We start from the raw sequence: 22316 nt of genomic DNA, 5'->3' as shown, positions 1-22316 counted from the left end.
CGTTCATTCCTCAATTTATGGACCATTGCTCAAATTCTCATTTTTTGCAATCTCAAAAAGAGCTACAATTATTTTTGTACTTCCTGCCTTTGGACTTGATTAGGGCTGGGCTCTGCTACACTTCTGGAGTGAAGGGTTAGGCTTTTCCTGTTCACGTTTCTTAGGATATTAAGTGTTGTGTTATTTCAGGATTTCTGGGACAGGCTGGGAACTTGCAAGCTTTCAGCGCTCCAAGAGTGGTCTGATTCAGGGCAAAGTCTGGATCTGAGAAAAAAGAAGACAGCAGCTGAACACTGCCCTTTCAGCCAGCTGAGAACCTCTGTTGGTTCACTGTGGCAGAACTGTACATTCCCCTTTGGTCTGGGATTCCTGCCTTGGTCATTCCTCTGTAGGCCAGGTTAGATGCTGGTCAAAGCCTGGGGTCTAAGCCACACCACTACTACTACCAGCTTTTGAATTTCTTCCTTTATGGGTACACTGGCCCAGGGTCTCGCCTACCCCACAGGTCCCCTTCTTACTCCACCTGGATCTGTGACCTGGAGCTGGGTAGCCCGCAATAAAGCTGCCAGTTCATACCTGAACTGCAACGTTACAGTGAAATGATAGGGGTCTGAGGGTGCCCAACATGAGTCTGAAGCTCCCTCTCCCCATGATGCATGGACTTTCCCTGAGCACTGAAGTGTACCTGCCTGGACCCCATTCCCAGTGTCTACAGATCTCCCTGTCTCCCTACGTCAAGCTAAGTTGAATAAATGACTCATTGTGATTTTTACTGCATTTCCTCATATGCATATGAACTGTGGCATCTTCTACATCTGTTTGGATTTTTTTTGGGGGGGGGGGGAAGGCAGGGCAATTGGAGTTAAGTGACTTGCCCAAGGTCACACAGCTAGTGTGTCAAGTGTCTGAGGCTGGATTGAACTCAGGTCCCTCTGACTCCAGGGCCGGTGCTCTACTCACTGTGCCACCTAGCTGCCCCTCTACATCAGTTTGGAGGAGTTTATAGAGTGGAACCCACCACCCTGCTACATATCACTATGCCATCTTGGCTTCCTATATAGCCTCAATAGTTTGATCTCAAAACTCTACATCACTGCACCATTTAACAAGTTAAATCTGAGACCTTTTCAGTTCTACTCCCATTAAGGTAATGTAAAAACAACTATGCCTGGAGTTTAGTTTTAAACCCCTGTAGAGAAAAGGTCTTAAGATACAAATCCACATCAGGATGGCTATCCTATAATTTTTTTTTAACCCAAAATGTAAAACTTCTTTGGGCTCTCATATTGTAGTAGGTGAAAGATGAAAACACCAACTTACTATATACCTAGTTCTGTGCTTTAGTAGAACAAGACATATAGAAAGATCCTCTCTAATACACTCTAAGTTCTGGTTAATTTCTTTGAGCTGTCTCTTCATGCTCACATTGTACAAAAGATAATACAATTAAAGTACACTGAAACAGAATTCTTAGCGACTGAACTATTCTGATCAATTTGCTTTTCAGATAACCTGAGCTATACACTCCTTTTGGTTTGAACCCCTCAATCAACAACCATTTATTTAAGTATCTACTATGTGCCAGGGATGGTGCTGAGCGCCAGGCATACAAGTACAAAGAATGAAACAATCTCTTCTCTCAAGTGGCTTACATCCTAATTGGGAAGACAAGAAGCACACATGTAAGTGTATATAGAATATGAAGAACAAAAAAAAAACAACAAAATATTCAATCTCGGGTAGTTTGAGAGGTAGGGCACTAACAACTGGAATCATGAAAGGCTCCAAGTAGAAGGAGATACCTAAAGTGCAGGGTCTAAGAGTATGCACAATTTTATAGCTCTCTGGGCATAGTTCCAAATAGTTCTCCAGAACAGTTGGACCGGGTCACAATTCTACCAACAGGGGCATTAGTGTACCTATTTTTTCCACAGCCCCTCTAGCATTTTATTCGTCTCTCATGTTGTTCACCTGACAGGAGTGGATAGTACCTCAGAGTTGTTTTAATTTGCACTTCTCTAATCAATAATGATTTAGAGCTTTGATTTCTTCTTCTAAAACTACCAGTTTATATCCTTTGACTGTTTATCAATTGAGGAGTGACTTATTTTTTAAAAACTTGGCTCAGTTCCCTATATGACAAAGAAGATCTTTATCAGAGAAATTTGCTGTAACACCCCCCCTCCCCACCCCGCCCCCTGTCACCACCATCATATTTTCTGCTTTCATTCTAATTTTGGCTATGTTGGTTTTGTTTGTACAAAACTTTTTAATTTCATGAGATCAAATTATATATTTACTTCCCATAATCCTATCTCATTTAATCATAAACTCTTCTCTTATCCATAGATCTAACAGCTGGGCTCCCCCAACTTGCTTATGCTATTACTCTTTATGTCTAAATCATTTACCCATTTTGACACTATTTTGGTATACAGTGTGAGGCTGGTCTAGGCTTCATTTCTGCCAAACTGCTTTCCAGTTTTCCCAGCATTTCTTGTGAAAGAATGAGTTGTGCCCCCAAATCTTGGATCTTTGGGGTTTATCAAACACTAAATTACTATGGTCATTTAGTACTACGTATTGTGTACTTAATTTATTCCACTGATCCACCACTGTATTGCTTAGTCAGTACCAGACTGTTTCGATGATTACCACTTTGTAATATAGTTTGAAATCCAGTACTTCTAGGCTACCTTCCTCTACATTTTTTTTTCACTGATTCCCTTCATAGTCTTGACCTTTTGTTCTTCCAGATGAATTGTTTTCTAGCTCTATAAAATAATTCTTTGGTAGATTTATTGGTATGGCAATGCATAAGTAAACTAGCTTCAGTAGAATTGTAATTTTTATTATATTGGCTCAGCCTACCCATGAACAATTACTATTTCTCCAATTGTTTAGATCTGTATTTGTGTGAAGGGTTTTGTAATTGTGTTCATATAGTCCCTGGGTTTGTCTTGGCAGGTAGACTCCCAAGTGTTTTATAATGTTTGCAGTTATTTTAAATGGAATTTCTCTATCTCTTGCTGATGGATTTAGTTGGTAATATAAAGAAACGCCAGTGATTCTGCAACTTTGCTAAGGTTGTTAATTGTTTCAACTAGTTTTTTAGCTGACTCTCTAGGGTTTTCTAAGTATACCATCACATCATCTACAAGAGTGATAGTTTTATTTTCTCATTGCCTGTTTTTATTCCTTTAATTTCTTTCTTGTCTTATTGCTATAGCATTTCTAATACAAAATTGAGTAACAGTGGTGATGATGGACATCCTTGCTATACCACTGATCTTACTGGGAAGGCTCCTAATTTATCCCCATTACAGACATTGCTTGCTTTTGGTTTTACATAGATACCTGTCGTTTTAGGAAATGCTTCATTGATTCCTAAGCTTCTTAAGTGTTTTTCACAGGAATGGATTTTGTATTTGTGTAGAATTCACTTGTAAATCCATCTGGTCCTGGGGATTATTTTTAGGGAACTCACAACTTATTCAATTTTTTTCTAAGATAGAGTTATTTAAGTACACTATTTCCTCTGTTAATCTTAGGCAATTTCTAAATATTCATCCATTTTACTCAGACTGTCAGTTTTACTGGAATATAATTGGGCAAAATAGCTCCTAATTATTTAATTTCATCTTTATTGGAGATGTATTCACCCTTTACATTTTTGATAACAGTAATTTGGTTTTCTTCCTTTTTTTAAAATTAACCAATGATTTATCTATTTTATTTATTAATTTTTTTCATAAAACTAGCTCCTAGTTTTATTTATTAGTTCAATGGGTTTTTTTTCCTACTTTCGACTTTATTAATTTTTCCTTTGATTTTTAGGATTTCCATTTTAGTGTTTAATTGGATAGTTTTAATTTGTTCTTTTTCTAGTTTTTTTTAGCTGCATGCCCAATTCATTTATCTGTTCTTTCTCTCTTTTATTCTTTTTATTTATGTACACATTTAGAAATATAAATTTCCCCTAAATACTACTTTGGTTGCATCCCACAACTTTTGGAATGTTGTCTCATTGATGTCATTCTCTTCAATGAAATTATTGATTGTTTCTATTATTTGTTCTTTGACCTACTCATTCTTTGGGATTGCATTAGTTTGCAAATAGCTATCTGTGTATGCTTCTGTAGCCCTTTATTAAATTTAAGTTTTATTGCATTATGGACTGAAAAGGGTGCATTTAATATTTCTTCATTTGGTTGTGAGGTTCTTATGCCCTAATACGTGGTGAATTTTTGTGAAAGTGCCATATACAGCTCAGAAAAAAGGTATACTCGTTTATATTCCCATTCTGTTTTCTCCAGAGGTCTATCATGTCTAACTTCTCTAAAACTCTATTCATCTCCTTGACTTCTTTCTTATTTACTTTATGGTTAGATTTATCTAGCTGAGAGGGGAAAGTTGAGGGTCCTCCACAACTATAGTTTTACTATTTCCTCCTGCAGTTCATTTAACTTTGCCTTTAAGAATTTGGATGCTATGCCATTTGGTGCATATTTGTTTAGTATTGATATTACTTCCTTGCCCATGGCTCTTTTTAGCAAGATGCACTTTCCCTGCTTATCCCTTTTAATTAGGTCTGCTTTTCCTTTTGTTTTGTCTGAGATCACTCTGAGTGTCAGTCTCAAGTGTGTTTCTGGTAAACAACATATTGTTAGATTTGGATTTCTAATCCATTCTGCTATCTGCTTGTTTTATGGGTGAATTCATCCCATTCACATTCACAGTTGCTCTCTATCATACTTCTATCCTATTTTCTACTGCTTATCCTTCTTTCTTTTTCCCCAATTCCTCCTCTAAAGTGTTTTGCTTCTGACCACTATCTCCCTTATTCACTCTCCGTTTTATTACCCCACTCCTTCCTCTTATACCTGATTGAATGTGTGTGCATTTGTATGTATATACACACACACACACACACACACACACACACATGATACAGTCTTTCTTCTTTGAAAAAATTTAGAAGAGAGTGACATTCTAGTATTGTTTACCTCTCCACCAATTCCCCCTCTTCCTTCCATGCCTCTTTTATGATAATTTTCCCCATTCTTCTTCTCCCTTCCCCCCTTTCCCAGTACATCCCTCTTTCTCACCCACATTTTTTTCGAGATGATCCCAAATAGTCAACTCAATCCTATGCACTCTATATGGACTCCTTCTAACTTCCCTAATAATGTTCTTACATGTATCATTTTCCCATAAAGGAATGTTTAAGGAACATTTTAAAGGAACAGTTTAAGCTTATTGAATCCCTTATGGTTTCTTGTTCACGTTTACCTTTTATGCCTCTCTTGAGTCTTATATTTGAAAGTCATATTTTCTATTTAACTATGGTCTTTTCATTAGGAATGTTTAAGTTCTCTTTCATTAAGTATTCATTTTTGCCCTGAAGGATACTCAGTTTTGCTGAGTAGGTTATTTTTGATTGTAATCCTGGCTCCCTTGCCATCCAGAATATCATATTCCAAGCCCTTCACTTCTTTAAAGTGGTAGGTGCTGAATCTTGTGTAATCGTATGGCAACAGAATATTTGAATGATTTCTTTTTTCTGGATCCTTGAAATATTTTCTCCTAGAACTGGGAGCTCTGGAATTTGGCTATAATATTCCTGGAAGTTTTCATTTCAAGATCTCTTTCAGGAGGTCACCTATGGATTTTTTCAATTTCTATTTTACCTTCTGGTTCTAGAATATCAGGGCAGTTTTTCTTATAATTTCTTGAACTACGATGCTACATGTCTTAATTTAATTATGACTTTCAGGCAGTTCAATAATTCTTAAATTATCTCTTCTCAATTTGTTTTCCGGGCCAGTTTTTCTGTTAAGATTTCACATTTTTTTCTATTTTTTCATTCTTCTGATTTTTTTTATTACTTCTTGATGTTTCATGAGATCATTCACTTCCATTTGCCCAGTTCTTATTTTTAAGGAATTATTTTCTTCACTAAGGTGTTCTATCTCTTTTTTCCATTTGGCCAATTCTGCTTTTTAAGCAGTTATTTTCAGTGAAGTTATGTACCTCTTTTATCAATTTGCTGGGGTTTTTTAAGGTGTTATTTTCCTCAGTAATTTTTTGTGCCTCTTTTATCAAGCTGTTGCCATTTCATAATTTTCTTACATCACTTACTTCTTTTCTCAATTTTTCCTTGCCACTCATATTTGATTTTTAAAACAAATTTTTGGCTCTTCTATGAATTCTTGTTGGGTTTGTGTCCAATTCACATTTTTTTCCTTTGAGGCTTTTTGCCTGTAGCTATTTTTACATCATAGTCTTCTGAGTTTTTGTCTTGATCTGTCACAATGATAGATCTTTATGATCAGGTTCTTGTTGTTGTTTGCTCATTTTCCAGCCTATTTCATGACTTTCAACTTCAGGTTAAAGTTGAGCTCTATTTCTGGGGTAGAGATGAGGAAAGGGGGTGTATTCCCATGTTCCAGGTTTTTTCACAATGCTATTTTCAAAGACAGTTCTGGGTGTTCGGAAATTTTTGCTGTTTCCAAGGTAAAGTCATGCAGGGAGAGGTATAGTCATTGCTCTCCTGGTCTCTGCTGTGTTCTTTAACCCTTGTAGCTGCAAGGGGTCTCTGCTTCCTTGGGACAAGTGATACTGCTCCTCAGGGCACCCAGCACTACAGTCCCCTGTAGATTCTTTCTGACCAGTTGTCCAATCCCCTCACCATCTTTGGCTTGCGAGCTCCTGAAGCTACTGCTGTTGCATCCTCCAAGGTTCACAGCTGGTGTTGCTGCCACGGAGGTTCTGGGCCAGCCCCCACCCCAGTGTCACATACCTCTTCTTCCAACTCCCTAAATCGTCTTGGGCTGGAAAAATGTTTCAAAATCCACCCATCCACCACCCTCCTTTTATTGGCTCTTCTGCTCCAGAATTCTATATGAGGTACTATTTTAAACTTGTTCGGACAATGTTGGGAGAGCTCAGCTGTAGTAATTCCTCTACTCTGCAATCTTGGCTCTACACCAAGAAGTCCAAATTCCCCTATTTATGTTGAGGGCACCATCTTTCCAGTCAGGCTGGTATACAACACTGGACTTGTTGTTGTACATAGGAGGTGAGAAAGAAGAAAAGAGTTTATCAGTTGCCAAGCCTTATTAATTCTACTTTCATAACACCTCTTCACCTCTTCTCCATTCACACAGCCAGCTACCCTAGTTAAGGTCCACTTCACCTTCACTATTGTGACAATCCTAACTATTCCTGTTACAATATCTACCCTGAACAAATAATCTTCCACACAGCTCCCAAATAAATAGTCCTAAAATAAAACTGACCAAGTCACCCTCTTACTAAAAAAAAAAAGCCCAAACTCTCAATGACTTTCTATTAAGTCTAAGTCTTTACTAAAATAAGAAATTCTCAGCCTGGCATTTAAAGCTGAACATACCCTAGCTCTTATGTACCTTTCCAGCTTTATTTCATCAACCTCTTTCATTCATGTTCTACCCTTGAGAAACTGGCCTGTTTACTGTCCATACAGGACTCTCCAAGTACCAATCTATGCTTTTTCACAAGTGGTACCCAACATTTAGGATACACTTCATCCCCACTTCCAATTTCCAGAATCCCTAGCTTGCTTTAAAGCCTCCTCCAAAGGCCTCTCCTGATCTACCCTTGTTCCTTAGTGTTTATCTCTCTGTGTGTGTGTGTGTGTCTGTGTGTGTACACACAAAGAGTTTATGGGGGTGAAGGGAGGGATATATAGATATGTATATTATTTGGGACAGCTAGGTAGCATTCCAAGTTCTTCAACAATGTAGTTCCCTCTTCTATTTCCAATCATGCATTCTGCAAACCTCCAAACTTGCCTTCTTGTTCCTCGCACACAAAACTGCACCTCATGTCTAAGATTTTGCCAAGGCTACCCCTCTGCCTAGAATACAATTCTTTCCTTACCTCTACCTCTCAGAAGAATACTTAGTTTCCTTCAAAGTGCCAGTCAGTCAGTTGTTGTCCTTTATGCTGGAAGAGGACCAAAATGACGTGACTGATCAGACCAGTACAAGCTCAAAAGGCTCTACCACAGGTTGGGCACAAATACTCCAAATGAACATTTGGAGTGGGGATGTCTCTAAATCTGTGTATCTCATGGTTTTTTTTGAGCTACTTCAATTCTACTTTGCTCATAAAGCATAGTGCCTTCTTTTGATGCGGGCATGCTATTATGCTGGGCAGTCCTGTGCCAGTGTCTCTCCCATGTCTCACAATTGATTCCAAAGTTCTTCAGAAGCCATGAGCATAGCCTTATATCACTTCTCTGACCTCCATGTGAGCACTTGCTTTATATGAGTTCTCCATGAAATAAGTCTTTTAGGCAAACGTACATTTGGCAATTGGACAAGGTGGCCAGCCTATCCAAGTTGTGCTCTCTGTAACAGAGGTTGGATGCTTGGAAGTTCAATATGAGAAAGAACCTCAGTATCTAGTTCTTTATCTTGCCAAATGATCTTCAGAATCTTCCCAATATAATTCAAATGAAAGTAATTCAGTTTCCTGGCATGGCACTGGTAGACTGTACAGGTTTCACAGGTATACAACAATGAGGTCAGCACAACAGCTCTATAAACTATCAGTTTGGTAGGCAGCCTAATAAACTCTTCTCTCCCACACTCTCCTTCTGAGCCTTCCAAACACTGAGCTAGCTCTGGCAACGCCTGTGTCAACCTCATGATCAACGTGTACATCCCTGGAAAGCATACTGCCAAGGTAAGTCAACTTATCCATAGCATCCAAGATTTCTCCCCTTACTATAGTATAACCAATGGTTCAATGCAAGAATGCTGTGGGGCTGGCTGGTGGAGAATCTGTTTTCTTGGTGTTGGTTGTCAGGCCAAAATTAGCACAAGCATCAGAGAATAAATCTATACTCTGTTGCATCTCAGCCTCAGAGGGTGCACAGATGCACAATCATCTAGGAACAAAAAGTTGTACACCAACTCTCCCTCCACTTTAGTCTTGGCTTGTAGTCTTCTCAAGTTAAATAATTTTCCATCAGCGAGGTAGCTGACTTTGATGCTGTTTTTGTCCTCGTTGAAGGCTTCTGACATTTCCCACCCACCCTCCATAATTGTCACAGGATGACCGATTTCCTTTCCCTTTGCGGAGCTGGACCATGGAGATATCCTTGAAAACCTGGGGGACAACCTCCTCTTGCCATATAACCCAGAAGATTTCAGTCAGCTTTTGTATGAGCGGTGGATCCCCTGCCTTGTAAATCTTAGCAGGAATAGAAATCAGTACCGGGGCTTTTCCACACAAGAGGGGCCTAATAGCATTTAAAACCTCTTCTTCAGTTGGAAGTTCAGCTAGATAGGGATTAACTTCAACCTGAGGTAAACAATCAATGGCTTCAGCATTGGTTAAAGACAGTCTGCTGAGAACATTATGGAAATGTTCAGTCCATCTCTCCAGGATCATGTCCTTATCCCTAATTAATGTGGCTCCAGTGTTGAGTAGTTGAGATATACCATAGGTCTTTGGTCCATAAATAGCCTTCAGAGTATCATAAAAGTGATTTGGATTGTTACTATCAGCATAAAACAATTTCATCTGCTTTCCTGCTGAGTGAAGAATCCTGCATTTTTCTCTAGGCTTCACTTGCACTTTACTTTTGATGGAGTTAAATGCTGCTTTCTTAGGGACAGATGAACTATCCTGTTGGTAAACCCTGTGGTGTTCTTGTTTTTCATTTAGCAACTTCTAAATTTCCCCACCATTTTCATCAAACCAATAAGGATATTTATAAGCATTATGGCCCAAACGAGTAAATGCAGTGCTGTACACCAAATCTCTGAAAGCTGCCCACTCCTTTTCTGCTTCACTGTTGCCAACCATGTGTTGACTCAGCTTTCCCTCAAAGTTAGAATGAACTGTTCCTCCTCAGCATACACTTCATTGACATTAAGTCTTCTGGAAGCCATCTTGACATGGGAATGTTTAGTTCCAAGTCTACATTCAGTCCAGCTCTCTGCACCACACATCATCTTCATCACTCTCACATCCTGTCTGTCTCTTAGCCTTCCAATGACATGCCAATGTTTGCTGCTAGGGTGCATCCATAAAATTTTATTGTGCTTAGGTAAATGGAAGATAGTGTTGGTGATGAGGTCACATGATGCACAAGGCTTCAGTAGTGACTGCTGCAGCTTCTAACTCCATTCCTCCCAAGGACTCCCTGCTATGTCTGATAATCTGCTCCTACTGTGAGTTAAAGTAACCCAGAATTATAAGCTTATCCTCTTTTGGCACAATGATGATCTCCAGGTCTTCATAAAATTTTCCTTTTACTTCATCAGGGTTGTCATGGTGGAAGCAAATGCACTGATGATAGTGGCATGGTGTTTTCCTACAAGTGGCAATTATATTGTTGTGAGCCTCTTGTTCACTCCTTTTGGTGGGCATACAAGCTTGTTGACTAGATTTGATTTTGAAAATTATGCCAGCTTCACAGCACTCTCCATCACTGTGGGCAGCTTCAACTTTGGTTAGCTGGCCTTCATTTGCCAGCCTTGTTTCACTCAGGGCTACTATCTGGATGAAATACCTGCTGAGTTCTCCTGCAACAAGTGGTGCTTATCTTTCAAGTCTACTGGACTTCTTGTGTTTATGTGGGTTAAGTATATTGATATCTACTGTATTATTAATTAAAATGGATAACTTTTTATATGCTAACTCATTTAAAAACTCATTACCTGTTAACATGAATAACACTTTATGAAAAATAATGTGATTTTCCAAACAAAAAAAACTAGTAACAAAAATGACAGTTTTACATATTTTGCAAATCTTAAAGTCTGGCTTAATTGAAAATAATTGGATTCTCATATCTGTTTCTACATTCAATCTATTTCAATATGTTGTTTTGACTGAAGTATATAAAGCAAGTCTGGCCTCATACAAATATGTAGTTGGAAAAGGGAGATTTTAATAGGTAAATTTTAGTATTTTTATAAAAATAATTTTGACCTCACAAACCCTAATTTGAAAGAGAAAGGACAACTTGCTTTATAGTGTGTAAAGTTCTGCATGCACTGAATTTATATAGAAACTGATCTATTACACCATATTAGATGCACAGGAAAGATAAAAATTAAATAAATCCACCTGCCTGCATGCAAAATTAATTCCTAACCTTCATAAATTGTGCTTATCAAATCAATTATAAAGTAGTCACCTAATTCTGCATTATCTTATACTGATCAGTAATGCAAGCTGATTCAGGAAAGGAAAAAAGAGATGTCTCTTAGAGCCCCTCTCCCACCCCCTCATAAAAGGAAACTAAATCAAGGTCTAACTATCTTCTGGGAGCCTGGCAGAGAGATGCTATTAATTGATGGGCACTAATAATGTACAACCTTCTTTCTGTAAACCTTTCATACTACCTCAAATATCATATTCGGCTATAATAATCCATTCAATTCAAACACTTTTAAGCACTATAGATGACTAAAGTCTTCAACAGCACTAATGATAAACTTTTTTCAGCATTAAAGGGTAAGAAAAAGCTATCAAAGATAAGGTCCTGGAACACAACCTATTACACTAACTGGCAGTCAAAGAGCTAAAGCATCAAGGTTGTCAAGTTTTTCTCTACTTCCTCACTAAGTGAATAGGTATTTGTCAAAAGCTTACTAAATATCAAATACATGAGGAGGAATTTTATAATAAAAATGAAAATAGTCTTTCCCTCAGCTGGAATCTTGATGCTTAGTTTATACGGAGTGTGAATAAGATGTGTTTATTTGGGGGGGAGAGGGCAAGAATGGCTCATATTGCCCACCTGACTAAAAGCCAGTTTAATGCCAGTTTAATAATTTATAAGCTGAATTCTTCTTCCAGTAGGAGAACCTATTTAGAAGCCAAATTGAGATCAAAAGGTTGCCTGATGAGAATCAGCAAGGAATTCCCATGGGGGCTAATCTAGGCCCAGTTAGCCAAAGATGACCATATATCTTTATAGGCTACCCCTTTTCTGAGTATCAATCTACCCTTTCAATTATTCTTATCACATCATCATTTTCATCACTGAATGCTCTGAAGAGAGTAACATTCACTAATCTTTTACACCCAGTCTCAGTCATTTATTGCTTCAATTGATAAGAGTGAGCCTCTTACTCAGTGTTTCAATAGGTTAAGTTTTTTGTGCTTAACAACACATCAGACCTTTATGCAGGAGAGGTATAGAAAAGAATATGTTCAGTTGAAAATAGAAAAGCTATTTAGTATGTAATGTGAATAGCGATATTTCAAAAAAGGAAGGCCTGCCTATTTGAGGAATAGAGCAAATACACAATAAATGCTTGTTAATAAAGTACCCTGATACATTTTTTTTTAAATCACAACAGAAAGGCATGTCATGGACCCTAGAAAAACAGTAGCAATTAAAACTATTTCTCTCAAGTAACTTCCATAATCATATTCACATGTGACTGTGGGAAGTCTATTGTTCTTCTACTGGCATTTTCAGCCACATGCATATTCTCAGGTGGCAGAATCTTTAAACACAAAACACTTACAGGAAAGCAGACAGGTGGGGCAATGGGTAGAGTGCCTGGCCTGGAGTCAGGAAGACCCATCTTCCTGACTTCAAATCTGGCCTCAAACACTTAAAAGCTGTATGATTAAATCACTTAACCTCGTTTGCCTCAGTTTCCTCATTTGTAAAAATGAGCTGGAGAAGGAAATGGCAAACCAACTCCAGTGTCTTTGCTAAGAAAACCGCAAATGGAGTCATCAAAAGTCAGACATGACTGAAAAATGACTGAACTTAGAGGAAAGCAAGTCCCCCACCCAAAAAAAATCAAGATAACTCAGTCATCTTTATTCCAAAAATCCTAATTATCCACAACCTATATAAACCACAGCTTGAATATAAGTACATAATTCAATTTACCAAGCATTTATCAAATGTTTGCTATGTTCCAAATATGGGGGAAAAAACAATCCCTGCCCTCAGGAACTTATATGGGTGAGGAGGGGAAGTAGGAGCACAATATCTATTTAGAAAATGTAATATAAAATATATACAAAGTAATGGGGAGGGGAGGGTAGAACCAACACCTGTGGAGAATCAGAATAGGTTTTCTGTAAGGGGGGGGTGGGGCAGTTGAGCTGAGTTACAGATTCTGAGGCAGAGGAGTATATTTGTCCAAAGGCACTCTCAGACAGGTGATGTGACCTTAAGTGGTACAGACCAGCCAGAGGCCAGTTTGGCTGGAATCTGAGAGGGTGTGAAGGAGAGTGATGTTTAAAGAGCTTAGAATAGTAGACTAGAGCCCAAGTGTGAAAGGTTTTAAAAGTCAAATCAAGGAGTCTATATTTTTTCTTAGAAGCAAGTGGGAACTACAGGAGTTTCATAAGCAGGGGAATGACAAACTTAGACCTGTGCTTTAGGAATATCAACTTGACAGCTGTGTGGAGGAGGGATTTGAGAGGAGACAGACTGTAGGCAAAAAAAACCCAATTAGGATAGTCCAAGGGAGTGGTGATGAAGATATGAATGAGGGCGACAGCCGAATGAGTGACATGAACCAACATAAGTGATATTGAGGACGAAATGACAAGATGATTTCTAGATATAACCTGGTAATGGAAGGACAGCTGCACTCTAGAAAGAAGGCAGGACCTTAGGGGGTAGAGAATGAATCTGCTTTAGACATGATGAGTATGCCTTATAAAATATCAATGAAGAGGTCCAACGGCAGTTTTTTAATAGAGTCTAGAAAAATGAGGCTAAATATAGAAGATCTGGGAATTTTCATAGAGGTGATCATTGAACTCATTCCAGCTGATGAGATTAGATCAGGAGTTAATCACCTGGAAGCTGTTAACTTGCTTACTATTTTGATAAATGTTATTTCAATACAAATTGGTTTCCTCTGTAATCCTACATGTTTTATTTTATTCATTTGAAATATTAATACTGAGAAGAGGTCCATAGGCTTTACCAGACTGCCAAAAGGTCTATGACACAAAAAAGGTTAAGAACACCTATCTCAGAGAGATAAGAGGGCCCAGGACAAGGCACAGGAAAATAGATGCTGATCCTTCAAAGGAAACAAACAGCAGCAACCAACAGGAGCAGTAGAACTAGAAGAAAGCACTGCGATGAGAATAGAATAGAAAATGAACCTAAGTAAAATTTGATAGCATCTTCAGTTTAGCACAGACATAACTCCCTTTATTGCACTTTGCAGATATGGCTCACAATGTGCCTCTGTATCACATTTTGGAAAGTCTCACAATAGTTCAAATGTTTTCATTACCATATGTGTTATGGTCATCTGAGATCAGTGATCTTTGATGTTAATATTGTAATTGTTTGGGGTAACACAAATCATACCCATATGAGACACAACAATATTGAAATTGGGCCATTTAATAACCCTACAATGGTCTCTTAAGTGTTCGAGTAAAGGAAGGATGCAGCAAACTTCATTGCTGTCTTATTTTAAGAAATTGCCACAGCCACCCCAACCTTCAGCAACCACCACCCTGATGTTCAGCAGCCATCAACCTCAAGGAAAGACCCTCCACCAGCAAAAAGACTACAGCATGCTAAAGGCTCAGATGATAGCTAGCATTTGGGGAACAATAAAATATTTCTTAATTGAGGTAGGTACATTTTTATATAACATTGTTATTATGGATTATTAAGTGGCCTAATTTCAATATTGTTATGTCTCAGGGAATAAGGAAGCCCTAAGAGAGGAAGTGACAGAAATGGCTGGTAAGCAGAGTAGTCAGAGCACACAGAACATTTGTTAAGTGTGCCATCTCATATGAGTGCAATTTGTGGCACCCCAAAACAATTAGAATAGTAACATCAAAGCTCACTGATCAGAGACCACCATAACAGATAAAATTACAGTAAAAAAATTTAAATATTTCAAGAATTACTAAAATGTGACAGAGACATGATGTGAGCACTTGCAACTGGAAAATAGTGCCAATAGATTTGTTTGAGATAGGGTTCACACACACACAAAAAAAAACCCCCCACAATATCTGCCATGCTCAATAAAGCTAAGTGCAACACAAAGAGGTCTGCCAGTAACACTTTTAGTTCATGTTTTAAATTAAGTTTTAGCCACAAATTTTACTCTATGTAACCCAATTTCTACATAAACTTTAAATTTATGCTCCACTGTCTTGCAAATATTTATAAGAGATCACTAGATCTCTTATGTTATGTAATCTATTTGCTAATTTTCACTATCATTCTGGAACTTTTCAACGAGACCAAAGTCACTTTGTTAATGTTAGTTCTCAGTATCAAGATGTCAAAAGAGCCTGAAGTTGTGCTAATACGCAACCAAGAACGGAATTTAGCCTGGCTTCCGATGAAAAACATCAACATTACACCAGACCTAAGCTGGATTTTCTGACCTTCATATTCAAAGCACTTTACAATGTATTATAACATAAGCCATATTTTAAATTATCTTTGCAAAACATTAAGATTTTTTTGGAACCCTATTTTGGGTTCAAATTGAAATTTAACAGTTTGATTTTTAATGCACAACTCCCGTTACTAACACTTATTACAGAAAAATAAAGGTCATCTACATTACAATCCTGCCCAAAAAAAAAAACCAACCCTTTTATTACCTACCTATAAAAGAAACGAGGAAACAAATCACTTCACCTTCAAATAAGACAAGGGTTAAAAAAAACCAACAAAAACCTAGACACCACCAATGTGTTAATTTCTTTGCCTTGACTGTACTAATCTGTCAAAAAGAAAGGTTCTAATTAGAGAATTCGTGAAAGGGAAATCACTTAGAAACGACTTGTGTTTAAAATTTTTAAAAGCATCGATGACACATTTTAAATAAATAATCTAAATCAGAATATGGTTGAGTGAATACTCCTGCCACCCCAAACTAGAGGACCTGGGTCTGCGGCATTGTGGGCAAGTTCTCAAAGGGCCTCAGTTTATTTCTAAATCAACTTGCACTCATCTAGTTAGTTAAGTGCCTATTATGTGCCAGATGGTCCGCCAAGGTGCTGGGGCTGCAAAGACAATACATTCCCTGCTCTCTAGGAGCTTGGTTATATGAGATGTCAACCTACAAATATATACTACAAAATAAGGACCAAGTATTTGGGAAGGAGCGGGGAACGATTAGAGAGAATCGGGGAAGTAGACGGGTTGGAGCAGACTGGAAGGAAGAGCGGATTCGGGGCGGGGGGGTGGGGGGCACTATTGGCTTGGGGGAATGGAGTGAGCAGACACCAGAAGGGTACCTGGGGTTCTCAGGTGGGGGGCGGGGCATCGGTGGCTTGGGGGAATCAGTAAAGTAGAACAGTTAGAGCAGATGTTCATGGAACAGAGGACTCTAACAAGCTGAGGGCATTACAGACATCGGTGATAGCAAGTGCAAAAAATGAGAACGCTGGACCAGCTGACCCATCGCTAGGGTCACCGTCAAGCCCCAAGTTCTCAGCGTCCGAGGCTCCTCCAAACCCCCGCCCAACTCAAGAGGAGGGTGAACAATCGCGAGGATCGCCGGCCCCCTCCCACCCTCCCTCCCCGCCCCCCCCCCAGGGGTCTGCAGCATCATGGCCTTTGCCAAGCCTCTTTATCGGTCAAAATATATTTGCATGGTGCCCCCCTCCCCCCCCCATTAGACTGGGAGCTCCTCGAAGGCAGAGACCATGTTTTCGCCTTTCTTTGCATGGACCCCGGCGCTCAGCGCAGTGCCCGGCACGCAGCAGGCGCTTAATTGTTGCACAGTCAAAGCAAACATGTCCAAAGCTCTGGGGAAGGCGTCGGCGTTAACGCGGGGGTAGGAGCGGCTGGAAACCCAGGCCCTCGGCCGCCCCCCCGGCTCCCGCCGGCCCCGCGTCGCACTCACCGCACAGCATGAAGAGCAGGACGCAGAGCAGCGTGGCCACGATCACCAGCAGGGTCAGCCCCACGCTCTGCCACATTCTGGAGAGCGAGTGGGTAAGGTGGAGGCTGGGAAACGCGCACGGCCGGAGGTGGGGCGCAGAAGGGGGCCGCAGGAGGACGAGCAGGAGCTCCAGTCTCTTCGTCTTTCTCAGGGGCTCCTCCGCTTGGAGCCGCGGGATGGCATGAGGACCAACAGCTTCCTCAGCAGCGCCCCCTATGGGGCGGGGCAGCGACTGCGCCAAGGCAGGGCTGGAGGCGGAGCGGGAGGCCGAGAATGACCAAGCCTGGAGCCTGGGGTGGGAGGGGTCCGCAGCCGAGGAGGGAGGGCGGAGGAGCAGGGCAGGAGGGCGAGCCGGTGGTAGCTGTAGCGCCCCCTACCCCCTCATCGCTTCGGCGAGTCCGGGACCCCGCGCCGCAGGGGGTCACCGCCCCGACGCGTCTCCATGGCCGTAGGGTTAGGCACTGCGGGCGGCGGGAGGAGTACCCGGGACGGGAAAGGGAAAGGGACCCAAAGCAAAGGAGGCGACAGCGGCCGTTACCCGGCGCCCCGCAGCTGCTCTGGCAGCTCCTGATCCTCCGGGGGCTGCCGTAGCTTTTCAGCTCCGCTCCCCCTCGCGGCGGCTCGGGATAGCGTCAGAGCGTTTCCCTCGCCCCCTTCCACGCCGCACGGGCAGCTGGGAGATGCAGTTCGCTGCTGGTGGAGAAGAGGTGGCCGGGACAGGAAGGAGACTACAACTCCCATAGGGCACCGCGGGGTTCATAACTTATCTTCCCCCTTCCCTGCCCCGCCCCCCCAGCTGCGTCTTGGTATCCTGCGTCTAACGCTCTCTCCCTCCTCTAGACTCCCAGTGTTTTCTGCAGCCTAGAGCTGTTGAGTGGTTTAGTGCCCTACTTGTCCTAGGTGACCAGACTTAGACTTAACCGTTTGAAGTCGGATTAATACACCCAATGCCGAACACATTGCTTCGTGATTGGAAGAAAAACGACCTGCACCTGTCCCCGGCTACTGCCGGGGGCGGAAGTTAAGTTCTTAGCTGAGGAGAGGATTTGCACCCACGTCCCTGCCAACTGAGAATTTTGTTAATAGCAGGGAACGTCCCCTCCTCCCCCTGGGAACAGGTGGAATGTAGTTTGTTATTCACAGTTGGTGTATTTCGGTAGTCTGTGCCTGTGGGTGAATTGAGGACAGGAGGTATTTGTTGTGTGTCCTAAATTCACCTCCTATGAGCTGTCCTATGTCCTGCCGGCGACTCAGCGCTTTTCTGAAACACAGCAGAATTAAAACAACAACAAAAAACCTCGATTTGGGTAACAGCCTCTGAGACCATCTAATCCAAACTGTCCCTGTGTAGTAAGACTCCCCTCTATGACAAGGAGTTATTCAAATTGCACTTGAAGACTTTTAGTAAAGTCTTTAGTAAAACCTCCCAAGGCAGCCTGCTCCACTTTTGGGTAGTTCGGATTGCTAGAGTTTGTTTGTTTTTTTTCCTTCTAGATACCAAATCTAAATTGACATCTGCAACTTTCATTCACTGATAGTTTTGCCTTCTAGGCTCAAGTACAATAAATTTCTTTTATGTGACAATTTTTTAAGTATTTGAAGACGGCTCCCCCACTCCTCTACTCCCGCTTCTGTTACAAGTACATTAAAAAAGTGTTACGTGATGTCTGGCAAAGGATCAAGAAAAGCCTTTTGACGTTTGACCTTTCTCTTGGGATGGTTAGGATTTGGACAAACAGAGATGATGGAGAGTGCATTTCAAGCCTAGGAAAGCAAAACAAAAAATGGAAAAACCTAGAGTGCATATAGGGGACTTCAGATAGTCCATTTTTCTTTAATGAAAGGAGAGAGAAAGGAAAGGAGAAAGGCTGGACAAGTAGAGTGGCATCTTGGGCACAATCTTGTTATTTCTTTAACCCTATGCTCCCTCCAGTCAGGCTGATTTCCTAGCTATCCTCTCAATTTGCTCTGGATTTCTTGCTTCATTATCGCTCATATTATTGATCCTGACTAGAAAAGAATGAAAAAGGAAAGGGATAAGAAAGCATAGTTTTTGTGAAACTTGTTCTGCAGGAACACTATTAAGCAGCTGCACTATTAAAATCCAATTTTTAAAAGTTGTAAAAAAAAACCTTCAAGGCATACAAAAATTTTTCACATCTCTCATCCTTGTCTTATGTCTTATCTTTCCAACTAGATTGTAAACTCATCGAGGGCAAGTACTATTTGTCTTCAGCAGAAACTAGCATGGTTCCCTGTACAATGTAGATTCTGAAATAAACCTGTTAAATGACTCACTGAATGAAGATGAAGCCTCTTGTCAGGATTTTTAGGAAAAAACTGACACACATAGCATACTTAAAGAACATTTATTGTATGTGAACAGTACCTGGAATTATCTGAGGTTTCACTTTATTTTGCTTTGCTTTTGAGAAACTACAGCATGGTAAGACAAAGTGCTCTTCTTGGAGTCAAGACGATCTTGGTTCAAATAGCACCAATTAATACTCGGAGTATTGTCTATCTAACCTATCTAACTTTTATTTCATCTGTGTCTAGAAGGTTGATCACAGTAGGTAAGCCTTGTTTAGGACTTTGATTTCATCTCCCATTGGAGATTTGACACTGATCATCCCCCTCCTCCCCACTCTACTCCACCCTGCCCCCTTCTTGAAATTATCTCCTTCCTTTGCTTCCATTATATTACACTGCCCTAGTTTTCTTTCCCTTCCAGGTGCTCTTTTTACTCCTTCCTGAGCCCTCAAGCTGTAGTTTTCCCAAAAGCTAAGTCCTTAGCTTGAAACTTTTTTCTTTCTATTCTCTCTCCCTTGAAGAGCCATTGGTATAACATTTCTGTGCTGATGATGACTAAATCTGTATTTAAAATCCAGGCCTTTCAACTGTGGTCCAGTCCTATTTCCAACTGGTTAGTGGTCATTTCCATTTAGATATTCTGTTCACTCAAACACATCTCATCCAAAACAAAATTTCATCTACCCTTCTCTCCTCCTCCCATGTTGTCACCATTCTTTCTACAACCCAAGCTTTTGAAAGTAAAGCCATGTTTGTCCTTTATTCTCTAAATAAGAAGTGTGTGTATACCCAATGGCACTTCCTCAGAAGATTGAGGCCATCCCTACAAGCCATCTGTACTTTCTCATCCTTTCTAATTCTTGCCTACATTTTCCTTAGATTTAGGGCATAGCATTAGAAATAGAAAGAAGGATTTGTGTCAAGAAATGTTACAAGAGAGAGGTCTACAGAACATGGTAATTGATTGGATAAAGGGCAAAAAAGAGGGAAGAATCAAAGGTGGTTTTCCCTGTAGCTTTTACCTAAGAAATTTGTTTCCCCTAGCCTTCATTCACCAACTTCATGCCTTCCTATAGATCCTGGAATAATGGCTTTGAATCTATTAAACCCACGTAGCTGATGTCTAGAAAAAATTTTGAGCAGCTTGGTAAATGATAAAGAATTAATTTAGAATTTTAAAAAGGAGAGACACTATGGAAGGCTTGCTTTGCAATTAAGAAGATGGGTTCATATTTTACCTTTAATACCTACTAGTTGTATGATAATAGGCAAGGAACTAGTCTAAGGCAACTCTAAAATTTAAAGTTACAGCATAATTACTGCATTGTTGGGAGAAGTTTCAGCACCTGACATCTCTGAAATCACAGGTCATAACCACCGCGCCACCCCCCAAAAACAACTTAGAATATTTCTGTTACCCTATGATAGTTATACCCTGCCAGCTACAGTGATAGATTTGAACTTCCACTGAAAGCACCCAGTTTACACAAGCCCTCACTTATGGAAATAATTTCCTTCTTAAATGACAAAATTACAATAAATTTATGATGTTTTCTAATGAGTTTTTCATAAAAGTTAGTAATATACCCTATATTATGTTGTATCCAAAATTGTCCAATCTACAATAAAAGAAACTGAGGGAGAGCTCTAAGCCAATGACACTTTATTAAAGGGTCTATGACCTCTAATGAAGAAGACCTCACATCTTTCTCATAATATGAGATGTCCCCTTCCTCCAGGACCTTAGTTTTATAGTACTACATACCCATACAATACATATAAAACAAACTAAAAATACAGAATCTCATTGGTTGTTAGACCTTACCCTTGACCTTCCAGGAGGGTCTATACAAAATACAGAATCCCATTGGTTGGCAAACAGGCTAATGAGCAGACGTTGACAAATCTATCTTGACTTTTCAGGAGGTTCTGATGAACACACCCATGGACTAGTAAAAAGGCAGGTCACAAGCCAGCAACCAGGGCTACTTGTTGGTCAAGTGCTCATCGTCATCCCCTGATATTGGGCAATAGAGGGATGACAAGGGATAGAGCGACAAAAATAGCTAGGGGATTTCCCGTTTAATTGAGTCACTTCCACCATGCTGGGCTTGTTCACCATAAGAAGAAAAAACAAGGGTGGAGGTCCTCTAGTTAGGTTCCTATGATTAAGCCAGTGAACTTACAATCTGTAGTTCACAGCTTTGGGGCCTAATATACAGACCTTATAATCATTATCCCTGTGGAATCATATCAAACTGATTAATACTAACTGAGATAAAACAGGGGTCCAATAAAATAAGGGTCCAATTAATCATCTATCACAATTATAACCAGTTTGATGAAGATTTTATAAATGTTTTTTGAGGATAAGGACTCCAAAAAGCTTTGAACTTTTCTGGAAAATAGTATAGAATTATATAAGGTAAGGTACTATCATTTTCCCAAGTAAACAGATGACACTTCTGAAATTTGGGCATTCTATGTCTTTCCTTTCACAACTCATTCTATAGAATGTCATATCATTCCCCTCAGCAAAATGAAGATAACTAGCAGGGAAAAAAGCAGTTAACAAAAACAAAGCTCTACGCAGTATCATGTTTCCCTTTTGCTTTAATAAGGATGAAATCTCTGCCACTGGATTAGGACATTCCAGCACCACTTCTCGGACTCCAATGGGAAAAGTTAGGTTTTGCCAGCTAACCATTTTCAGTGATGAAATTTCTGGGAAAGTCTTACCTATTAGTTTTAATGTGGATTATTAGAGAACCTTGGTTCAAATCTTCCCTCTGTTGGTAGAATCCTATTACCTCTGATGAAATTTCTGAGAAAGTCTTCAGTACAGTGACACTGGCCTCTTGGCTGTTCCACAAACAAGACACTCCATCTCTCGACTCCAGGCATTGTCTCTGGCTGTCCTCCATAACTGAAATGCTCTCCCACCTCCACTCTGACTAATGACCTCTCTGGCTTCAAGTCTCAGCTAAAATTCCACCTCCTACAGGAACACTTCAACCTTCCTTAATTCCAGTGACTTCTTGCTGTCATTTCCTGTTTATCCTGCATATAGTTTGCTTT

The 22316-nt window shown here is 40.2% G+C and overlaps 1 protein-coding gene across 1 annotated transcript in view; it reads right to left on the bottom strand.

Annotated features, from left to right (window-relative positions):
* SMIM13 (small integral membrane protein 13) overlaps positions 1–17509 on the bottom strand; it is a 28909-nt gene extending 11400 nt beyond the window's left edge. Inside the window, exon 1 of the mRNA XM_036735800.1 lies at positions 16887–17509. Coding sequence (XP_036591695.1) covers positions 16887–16962 — 76 coding nt within the window. The 5' untranslated portion in view covers positions 16963–17509. The remainder of the gene's footprint in view (positions 1–16886) is intronic.
* Positions 17510–22316: the final 4807 nt, after the last annotated feature.

The sequence above is a fragment of the Trichosurus vulpecula genome, chromosome 1, assembly GCF_011100635.1.
Source record: "Trichosurus vulpecula isolate mTriVul1 chromosome 1, mTriVul1.pri, whole genome shotgun sequence".
Lineage (NCBI taxonomy): Eukaryota > Metazoa > Chordata > Mammalia > Diprotodontia > Phalangeridae > Trichosurus > Trichosurus vulpecula.
This window is presented reverse-complemented; position numbering and strand designations above follow the sequence as displayed.